The sequence below is a fragment of the Centropristis striata genome, chromosome 16 (assembly GCF_030273125.1).
Source record: "Centropristis striata isolate RG_2023a ecotype Rhode Island chromosome 16, C.striata_1.0, whole genome shotgun sequence".
Classification (NCBI taxonomy): domain Eukaryota; kingdom Metazoa; phylum Chordata; class Actinopteri; order Perciformes; family Serranidae; genus Centropristis; species Centropristis striata.
The window spans coordinates 34,198,169-34,209,090 of record NC_081532.1 but is presented as its reverse complement, the minus strand read 5'-3'; the positions used below and the strand labels follow the sequence as shown (position 1 = coordinate 34,209,090).

The window sequence follows — 10,922 nt, the reverse complement described above, 5'->3', positions numbered from 1 at the left end:
CAAGGTTTTAGTTTAATAATCAATGTTAAAAACCCCTAAATTGTACATTTTAGTGTTCAACTGATCAATAAAAGTGTCATTAGTGCAAAATATATGCTTTTCCACTAAGAAAGCTTTGTTTGAAAATTTTAAATAACACACATAATTTTCCACAATTTCCTTTAATTCTGCATACACTTTCTGACTTTTCTGAGGCATTAAAAACTATACAGAAAATATACAAATATCATTAAAACATACTCACTCTTCAAGTCTTCCAGCAAAGCTCCTTTTAGCATTTTCATGATAGATATAGATATTTAAAAAAGAAATACTGCTGCTCATTTCAGTCTTGTGTTTGTAATATTCCTGTCAGACATCACATCAAGTTCAAAGAAAATTAAAAAAAACAAAACAAAAAATAAAAGTCCATTTACTGAGAAACAAACTTGATACCAAAAAAAAGTTGTGATGCTGTGAAAAACTGAATAAAAACAGAATTCAATGCAAATTGTTTGCGACCTACATTCAGTTGAAAATAGAACAAAGACAAGATATATTTTTGTAAATATATACACTCATTTTAATTTGTTGCATTCGGTTTTATTCACATTTTACACAGCAGCACGAGAACTTTTTGGGAATCAACAATAAAAACAATAAAAACATTTATTCAATCGATATCTGGTGTTTCTGAAAACGTAACTTTTCATCCCTAAACTACAAAAAAGTGTTAAAAAACAAGATCTGGTTTACAACCAGAATCTCCATCACACACATTATTTCTAACCTCACAGTAAATGTGTGAAATTTGTGGACTCAGGCTCAACAAATCAAGCATTAAAACTCAACTTTAACACTATAAAAAAATAACTCAGATATGAGACTCTTGCCTTGAAAAGTACTTGATATCTTCATCTGAGCCCAAAGAAAAAAAATGATGTTATTGTTTGTTCAAACTTTAAATTCAATTTTTGTCGTGCATCATAATACATTTAGTGTTTTTATATTATCTACTCATCCAAAGAATAGATAAACCTTTAGCTGTCACCCTTGAATTCACTGTGCATTTTTTGTTGTTGTAACAAAGTGAATTATTATATAATATCCCAGTGGGATTAAACAAGTACTTGCACTTGTTTGTGACATTATTTATTATTATTATTATTATTATTATAGAATTATTTTAAGAAGTAAAAGTGAAGTTTGGAGTTTAATCGCAAGCTTTTAGTTTAATAATTAATGGAAAATTGGCTGTAAACATAAAATATATATATATTGTCCAGGTTAATGTTAAACATTCAACCGATCAGTCAAAGTGTATTTAATACAAAATACATAATTTTCCACGAAAAAGGCTTTATTTTAACAGTTTAAATTATTTTTGCAGCACAAACTAAAAAGCCTGAAAAAATCAGGCGACGTTGTCTCCGGGTGATTTAATTTATTGTTAGTGTGAAATATTGATTTATAGAGATTTAAACATCCAGAAAATAATAAAACTAAGCAGAGGAAACCTAAAACAAAGTGTAATCAAGGAAGACAGCGTTTCGTAGTTTATTGATTATTTATTATTATATAATTTCCCTCTTAAGTTTAATAAGTGCTGTTTGTTTATATATAATAATAATAATTATAATTATAATTATAATTATAATTATTATAATTATAATTATAATTATTATTCTAATATTGAAATGTTAAGAAGTAAAGTTGAAGTTTGGAGCCATAATAATGAGCTTTTAGTTTAATAATCAATGAAAAAATGGCTGTAAAAAAAATCTAAATTGTACTCGTTAGTGTTCAAGCAATCAATAAGTGTATTGAGTACAAAATGTATGCTTCTCCACTCAGAAAGCTTTGTTTGAAACATTTAAAATAGGCAGGTTATTCAATATAAATATTTAAAATGGCCGCGCTGCATTCATGAAATCTTTAAAGGGGGAGAGTTTGTGACAGTTCTCACATGATTTAAGTCATTGTTATTGTAAAATACTGATTTATGGAGCTTTCAAACACCCAGAAAATGATCAAACTAAGCAGATGAAACTAAAACAAAGTGTAACAATGACAAAAAAGAAATGTGCTGCCCTGATCTCAACTCAAGTCTTACTGGTTTTTAATTAAAAAATACTAGAATAAAAGGCCTTTCTCTAAGCCAGCTTATATTAAAGATAAAAACATTCATCTCTAAATGCCCTGCTAACTCTCCTCCATGTTGCCTCCTGTCTTCATGAATAATTCAGTAAAATGTACATTTTAAAAGTTATGCACCCTGGAACGTCAGTGCTTCATTTTAAAAGAGTTTTGAGCCAAAACATTGTCAGCCGTCGTTCTAATATTTGATCCAACTTCCAATAACCGTCATGTTGAGGCTCTTTTTGTTCGATTTTTCAGTTTCAGTGCACCTCATTTCTGTCAGTCTTTTACCTTGTAGTTCAACCTTCTGTTCCCGACTCAGGTCCCGACTCTGCTGTCGTGGTCTTCGTCTTCTTCAGGAGGAATAAAATGTCCTCAGTCTCCCTCCCACACACAGTCACACTCCCGCAGCGGGTTCCTCTGCCGCATGGTGGTGATGACGGTGATCCGGTTCTCCGACAGCTCCCGCAGCTGGTTGATGAGCTCCTGGACCCCGGGGCTGGGCCAGGGGTGGCCGTTCAGGTAGTCTCTCAGGATGAAGGAGCGCTCCACCAGCAGCTCCAGCTGCACCAGGTGTCTCAGCCGGTGGAGGCTCAGCAGGTCCTTCTCCGGCTCTCTGCGGAAAAACCTGAGAGACAAGAGCTGCTGTAGCTCTCCTTACAAAGTATATACTGCATGCAACTTCACCCTCTGGTTAACCCATTGACGCCGGGAAAGCATTACCGCATTTCTACCATTAAAACCGGGAGCGCTGTTGCGTCACTCTACCATTAAGGCCGGGACAGCGGATATGTCATTTTGTAGTATTTGTATTTTTTTCCACCTATTTTCGGTCTCTTGGCCAATGAAATGCATCAGAATCATGATCAGAATACATGCGGGAGTGTCGCAATGCATCATGGGACTTTTCCAGAACTTTAAATCATGGAGGAAGACGACTATAGCGGAGGAGCTCAGCAGGAAGTGACGGAAGAGATCTGATGAAAACAGCCGATGATTTTATTGCTGATCTGGACTTTGAACCCTCAGAACCAATCGACCGGGATTTATGGATGAGGAATATGTTTTTAGACGACATATTTTCACCAAAGAACAGACAGATTTGTGGCCATCTGGACAAAATAATATTATTAATAATATACTAATATTGATAATAATAATAATTGATTGTGATGATGATATAAGAAATCATGACTGTTTATGTCTTATATTACTTTATGCGTCGTTGAGTACCCTGAAAAGTGCAATATATAAAATGTATGATTATTATGATAAATATTATTATTTTTATTACAGTAGGCTAATGAGAACTATGTCTATTTCTTCCAATGATCATATCATGTTTGCATCTTGCTAATGGGCATGTATTAGTATTATGCATAGGATTTTTTATTCAGTCAAATGTAACATTTGCTGAGTTTGTTGATTTTTAAAAAAACTTTAATAAAAACAAAAATTCACAACGAAATTAAAACTAAAACTAATGAAAAATCCAAAACTATTATAACCTTGATGACAACCTCGCTCCCTGGTTTAAAGTGACTCCAGTCTAAAACCCTGACCCTGTTTCCTGCGTGTCTCACCGTATCCGGAGCGTCTTGAGCTGAGGGAACAGCATGGGGATCCGTCTGCAGAGGCTGCCGCTGGAGCGGTTCTGCTCGATGTCGAGGTGCTCGAGTGCCGGGACCTTGGGAGCGATGCAGTCCATGTCCTTCAGAGTGATGGCCACACGCAGCGTCAGCCGCGTCACGCTGGACGGGATGGTGGTCGTATAGACGGCCAGAGAGTTTCCACCTGAAGGGGAAGAGCAGTCACAGGAATACTGATTATAGCCACGTACACTACCGGTCAAAAGTTTTAGAACACCCCAATTTTTCCAGTTTTTTATTGAAATTCAAGCAGTTCAAGTCAAATGAACAGCTTGAAAGGGTCCAAAGGTAAGTGGTGAACTGCCAGAGGTAAATAAAAAAAGGTAAGCTTAACCAAAACTGGAAAATAATGTACATTTCAGAATTATACAAGTAGGCCTTTTTCAGGGAACAAGAAATGGGTTAACAACTTAACTCTATGGAGTCTTGGGCTATTTTGTCCATTTTTGAATTCTTTTCATGTCTTTGTAAGTCATTTTGTGTCTTTTTTTAGTCATTTTGTGTCTTTTAGTGTCTTTTTTTTGTCATTTTGTGTCTTTTTTTGTCATTTTGTGTCTTTTTTTAGTCCTTTAGTCCAACATAAAATGTGATTTTGAATCTTTTTTTTACTTTCAAAACACTATCATGCTCAATAAAGAATTTTAAATGTTGCAAATGTGCATTAATTTCAGAGTACACTGAGACATTAAACTGCATCATTTTCAATTAAATTCTGGAAAAGTTGGTGTGTTCTAAAACTTTTGACCAGTAGTGTACATTAAACTGACATTAAAAGAGGAATCATGACTGGAAGGAGTTTTTTTAACAGCTGGACTCACCGATGATGGTGAGAGTCTCCAGCTGTTGGAGCGGACTCAGCCAGGACGGGAGGCGACACTCGATGCCCTCTCTGATGTATCTGTAACGGACCGTCAGCGACCTCAGTGAGGTCAGACTCCGCAGTGCGTTCTCAGGCAGGATGGTTTCTGGGTAATCCACCAGCTCCAGAGTGGTCAGCGCCGGGCCGCCGTACCGGGGAGCTCCTGCAGGACAGGAGAGGAGGAGAGGAGAAGGAGAGGAGGAGGAGAGGAGGAGAGGAGAGGAGGAGAGGAGAGAGTTAAACAGTCAGGCAACTATATAGGCAATTATATATTTATCTATTTCACCTTTGTTATGCATAAAGGTTTGGTTTAATTTCATGTTTTTGTCCTGTTTTTTGTTTTGCATGAGCTTAAACAGAAGTCACATGTTTATTCTTGAACCTGGTTTCACAGGAATCCGTGAAATAGCCACGGATTTGCTTAACTCAAAATCCGTGGAATAGCCACGGAATCACTCAAATTTCCGTGAAACTGACACGGATTTCGCTACAATGCAAGTTAATGACAGTCATATCCCGTGGCTATTCCAACATACAAAGTGATTATGTACATTCACTGAGTGAAGATTTAGAAAATAAAACATATATTTCTCGCTAGAAATGTGATCAAAATTCATTTTTATGCAGAAACTAAGTCAAAATATTGATTTTTCACTAAAAATGAGAGAACTGTCCGCCATGTTTTTTGTTCTGACCACCGGGACCTTGAAAGTCACGTGACTTGGAACAAACCAATAGCCACGGGATATGACTGTCATTAACTTGCATTGTAGCGAAATCCGTGTCAGTTTCACGGAAATTTGAGTGATTCCGTGGCTATTCCACGGATTTTGAGTTAAGCGAAATCCGTGGCTATTTCACGGATTTCTGTGAGACCATGTTGGATGGTTAACAACTCCAGAACCTCTCTTCTACATTTACATTTACCTTTAGTCATTGAGCAGAAGCTTTTATCCAAAGCCACTTGCAGAAAAAAGGGAAACAATCAAGGTATAGTGCAATAAGAGCCGTTAGAGAAGGTCCTCTCTGAAGAGCTGAAGGTCTTCAGGAGTTTTTTTTTAAAGGTAGAGAGGGCAGTGGCGGTTCTAGACCAATTTCACTGTGGGGGCCAAGGAGGGGCCGGTGTTTAATCAGAGGGGCACATCAAAAAAACGGCAAAGATGATATTTAAGCATTCAAAACCTTTATTTTAGCTTTTTTTTTTTTACATCTCATTTAAGTATATTTGGAAGATACAAATAATTGATTGAAACAATGAGAATTACTAACAATAACAATTGTTTTTGTACGACAATGACATTTCTCATTTTGTGCACAATTTTTTATTTTGAAAGTGCAGTATAGTGAGAATGATCTTTTTTGTTATTTATATTCAAGCTTTTATGCACAATTTAACTTTTATACAATGTACACATTCTGGGTTCCTTTTGTGTGGGTGAGATTTTGTTTGAACAATAAGTAAAAATCGTACCGTCGTTCATCATTATAAATTAATCATTTTATTATTAATTTGACACAGGGGCCACAGCAGGGGCCAAGGGCATCTTCACAGGGGCAGTGGCCCCTGGCCTGGAGGCCCCTGTGTAGAACCACCACTGAGAGAGGGAGGCCCCTGCTCTGGTAGGAACTGGTAGTGTGTTCAATCAATGAGGAACAAGAAACACAAAGTTTGGATTCCCTTGAATGAACGGCTTTTAGGGTCAGGCGCCGTTCACAGCGACGGACACAGCAATGTAGGCGAGCATTAGAGATTTGAATTTGATTCTCCCGATATGTTTGTTATACATTTTTTATTCCTATTTATTCTATATGTATTCACTGATTGGTAGATGTCATATTCACAAATCACAGCAGGAGAAAAACTGCTTGTTATCAGCATAAAGTGGGCATGTAAAGATGAGACTCCTGGGTATCCATAGAAACCATTTCATTCATATATCTTGAGTTCAGAGGTCAAAGGACCAGTTTGAAAATGACTATTGCAGTGTTCCCTTGCTAAAATTTCACTTAACTTTGGAGTGTTACTGTTGGATTCTAAACATATGAATATAATTGGGCTAATTGAATCCACAAGAGTCTCAGCTTTCCAGTGATACCACATTTATGCAACTCACAGACTGTTTAGGCCCCTATAGTATGCAGAAGTATTCACATAGAGTAGGCGAAAATAATGCAAACCAATGTGGTTTTGGCCTTGAAGTGCATTTAATCATCATAAAGCAGTGATTCATGTAAAGAGGAGACTTGTGTAACTCGGACAGGTTCACCTTTATGACCCATATTCAATTAAATACAGTACAAAGTCCAGATATCTAATGCTCAAACTGGGAAGCTTTCATGTTTTGCAAATATATACATTACTCTGAATTTGATGCATTCTTTCATAACTTTTGGGAATGAGTTGCACTTGTGAAAGATAAAAAAAAAGCTTGTAATTGGTATTTTAAGTACCATTATATTAAATATTGATTTGACTTTGGCAGTCTTTGATGGAATTGTGATGTGAACTTTCAGTAGGATGATATTGTCCTCTCTGTCAATAAAGCATCATGTGATGTGACACATATTGTGGTGTCAGTGAATGAATCATGTAGTAATATGGCATACCTCAAGCTTTGGCATGCAGGGTACTTTTTAACAAATGAAAAAACACTATAGATTAATTGCAGCTAATAAAAATAGCTTTACTATATAAAAAGCTTATATATAAAAATTATTCTCCTAGCACCACACGACAATTCTGCCCCTTTCACTAGCACTTATTGCTGCACTAATGGGTCTGTGCACTAATGGGAAGTCTGTGGCCTAGAGGTTAGGAATCGGGCTTGTAACTGGAGAGTCGCTGGTTCGAATCCCGGTACTGATAGGTGCCCTTGAGCAAGGCACCTAACCCCCCCCTCCACAGCTCCCCGGTCGCAGTAATGTGCTGCCCACTGCTCCTTGCATGGTGTGTTCACTTGTATGTAAAAAAGGATGGGTTAAATGCAGAGGTTGAATTTCCCCATTGTGGGATTAATAAAGTACTCTTCTTCTTCTTCTTCTTCTTCTTCTTGCACTATACCTTGATTGTTCCCCTTTTTTCCTGTGAGTCTCTTTGGGTAAAAGCGTCTGCTAAATGACTAAATGTAAATGTAAAATCAGTGGTGGAAGAAGTATTCAGATCTCTTACTTAAGTAAAAGTACCAATATCACACTATCAAATTACTCCACTACAAGTAAAAGTCCTGCATTCAAAACTTACTTTAGTGAAAGTACAAAAGTATCAGCATCAAAATGTACTTAAAGTATCAAAAGTAAAAGTACTTGTTATGCAGAATGACCCCACTCAGATTGTTAAATATATTTTCAATATAAGATTTGATGATTATTGTTGATGCATTTATATAAGCGGCATTTTATTTTTTCGAGGTAGGGCTCATTTTAACTATTTAATATACTTTTATGAGGTCTAATTTTTAGAAAATGTCACTTTAAACTTTAAACCGATCATGTTTTTCATGTTAAATCCCGATCTGAAAAGTAACTAAAGCTGTCAGCTAAATGTAGTGGAGTAAAAAGTACAATATTTGCCTCTAAAATGTAGTGGAGTAGAAGTATAAAGTTACATAAAATGGAAATACTCAAGTAAAGTACAAGTACCTCAAAATTTTACTTAAGTACAGTACTTGAGTAAATGTACTTTGTTACATTCCACCACTGTGTAAAATGCAGGTTTACCTGGGTGATCCGGATCCGAGGGGCTGAAGTAGTCGTCGGGCAGCGGCTCCGGAGGCTCCCCCCTCATCCCCCAGCTCAGGTGTTTGAGCTTCCCGAGGCTCAGCAGCAGGTTGTGGAAGACCCCGCAGGGCACCGGCCGCACCGTGTCCAGCCCGTAGCCCTCCCCCTGCTGGTGGAACATCAGGTACCGCAGGCTGACCAGGTGCGACACGGCGTAGATGAACTCCACCGTGCACGGCAGCCGCACGTTGCACACGCTCAGGTGAGTCAGCCGCTCGTGCAGCTGCCCGACCAGCCCGGCGCTCAGCATCGGCTCGTCCCACGTGGCGTTCCGCACCCCGACATCCCGCAACTCCGGGAACCGGGACAGGTTGTCCACGTACTTCTGCTTGTAGATCCGGCCCCCGTCCACGAAGACCACGGCGGTGAGGCTGGGCAGGAACTTCACGAGCCGCCGCCACTCTTTGCGCCGCAGGTGCCGCACCGCAACGCGCGTCAGCTTGCGGTAGTTGAGGGTGTCCCAGAAGCCGTAGGTGTAGCGGCGCAGGTCGGACAGCACCACCGTGTAGTCCCGCCACAGCGCCGGGTGGTCGACCAGCCTCTTCAGCTGGCGGCACACGGTGCGGACGGTGTGCTTGTCCTCGGTGCTCAGGTAGCTGAACACGGTGACCCAGACCTCAGGGGGCAGGTGCGGCAACTGCTCCATCGGTGCCGCTAACGGCTAACAGCTAACGGTCCGCTTTAAGTGAGCGGAAAGCGGCTAAAACAACACCTGTGCATTTAGGCCAAAGGTACAGGAGCTTCCACTGTGCGTGATTTAACCGTAAACTTACTAAAAAGAGTGTATTTATCGCTAAAGTGTCTGAATAACTGCAGAAACCGCCAGATTTGTTTACACTGCCCTCGGAATGAAGCCGTCGCGCCTTGATGACGTTGAATGTTATTATAAAACGTCAGAGCCGTTGATTAAGAAGTCAACAAATCAACATTTTATGTTAATGTGTTTGGAACATATAAATAATAATAAAAACAAATTCTACAATGCATTATTATTAGCAGTTATCTGATTATATGTCTAGCATATCATTAAAAAACTATAAATAATAATTTATTTAAAGGTTTTTATTTTTATTTTACTTTGTTAATGTGTCTGGAACATATAAATAATAATAAAAACAAATTCTACAATGCATTATTATTAGGAATTATCTGATTATATGTCTAGTATATAATTTAAAAAAACGATACATAATAATTTATTTAAAGGTTTTTGTTTCGATTTTACTTTGTTAATGTGTCTGGAACATATAAATAATAATAAAAACAAATTCTACAATGCATTATTATTAGCAAATATCTGATTATATGTCTAGTATATCATTAAAAAAATATATAAATAATAATTTATTTATTTAAAGGTTTTTTTTCGATTTTACTTTGTTAATGTGTCTGGAACATATAAATAATAATAAAAACAAATGCTACAATGCATTATTATTAGCAATTATCTGATTATATGTCTAGTATATCATTTAAAAAAAAAACTATAAATAATAATAATTTATTTAAAGGTTTTTTTTCGATTTTACTTTGTTAATGTGTCTGGAACATATAAATAATAATAAAAACAAATGCTACAATGCATTATTATTATTAGTAATTATCTGGTTATATGTCTAGTATATCATTTAAAAAAACTATAAATAATAATAATTTATTTAAAGTTTTTTGTTTTCGATTTTACTTTGTTAATGTGTCTGGAACATATAAATAATAATAACAAATTCTACAATGCATTATGATTAGTAATTATCTGATTATTTGTCTAGTATATCATTAAAAAAACTATAAATAATAATTTATTTAAAGGGTTTTTTTTTCGATTTTACTTTGTTAATGTGTCTGGAACATATAAATAATAATAAAAACAAATTCTACAATGCATTATTATTAGGAATTATCTGATTATATGTCTAGTATATCATTAAAAAATATATATAAATAATGATTTATTTAAAGGTTTTTTTTTCGATTTTACTTTGTTAATGTGTCTGGAACATATAAATAATAATAAAAACAAATTCTACAATGCATTATTATTAGTAATTATCTGATTATATGTCTAGTATATCATTTAAAAAAACTATAAATGATAATAATTTATTTAAAGGTTTTTTTTTCGATTTTACTTTGTTAATGTGTCTGGAACATATAAATAATAATAAAAACAAATTCTACAATGCATTATTATTAGTAATTATCTGATTATATGTCTAGTATATAATAAAAAAAAAACTATACATTATAATGATTTATTTAAAGGTATTTTTTTCGATTTTACTTTGTTAATCTGTCTGGAACATATACATAATAATAAAAACAAATGCTACAATGCATTATTATTAGCAATTATCTGATTATATGTCTAGTATATCATTAAAAAAATATATAAATAATGATTTATTTAAAGGTTTTTTTTTCGATTTTACTTTGTTAATGTGTCTGGAACATATAAATAATAATAAAAACAAATTCTACAATGCATTATTATTAGCAATTATCTGATTATATGTCTAGTA

General features: G+C 35.8%; 1 protein-coding gene across 1 annotated transcript; it reads right to left on the bottom strand.

The window, feature by feature from the left end:
* Nucleotides 1–949: 949 nt before the first annotated feature.
* Nucleotides 950–9,280, bottom strand: LOC131988626 (uncharacterized). The gene is made up of 4 exons (XM_059353781.1): nucleotides 8,344–9,280; nucleotides 4,586–4,789; nucleotides 3,702–3,912; nucleotides 950–2,746 (listed from the first exon to the last, which is right to left on the bottom strand). Exons 1-4 carry the CDS (start codon nucleotides 9,047–9,049, stop codon nucleotides 2,494–2,496), a joined length of 1,374 nt encoding a protein of 457 aa, XP_059209764.1. The 5' UTR covers nucleotides 9,050–9,280; the 3' UTR covers nucleotides 950–2,493.
* Between the last annotated feature and the right edge of the window lie 1,642 nt (nucleotides 9,281–10,922).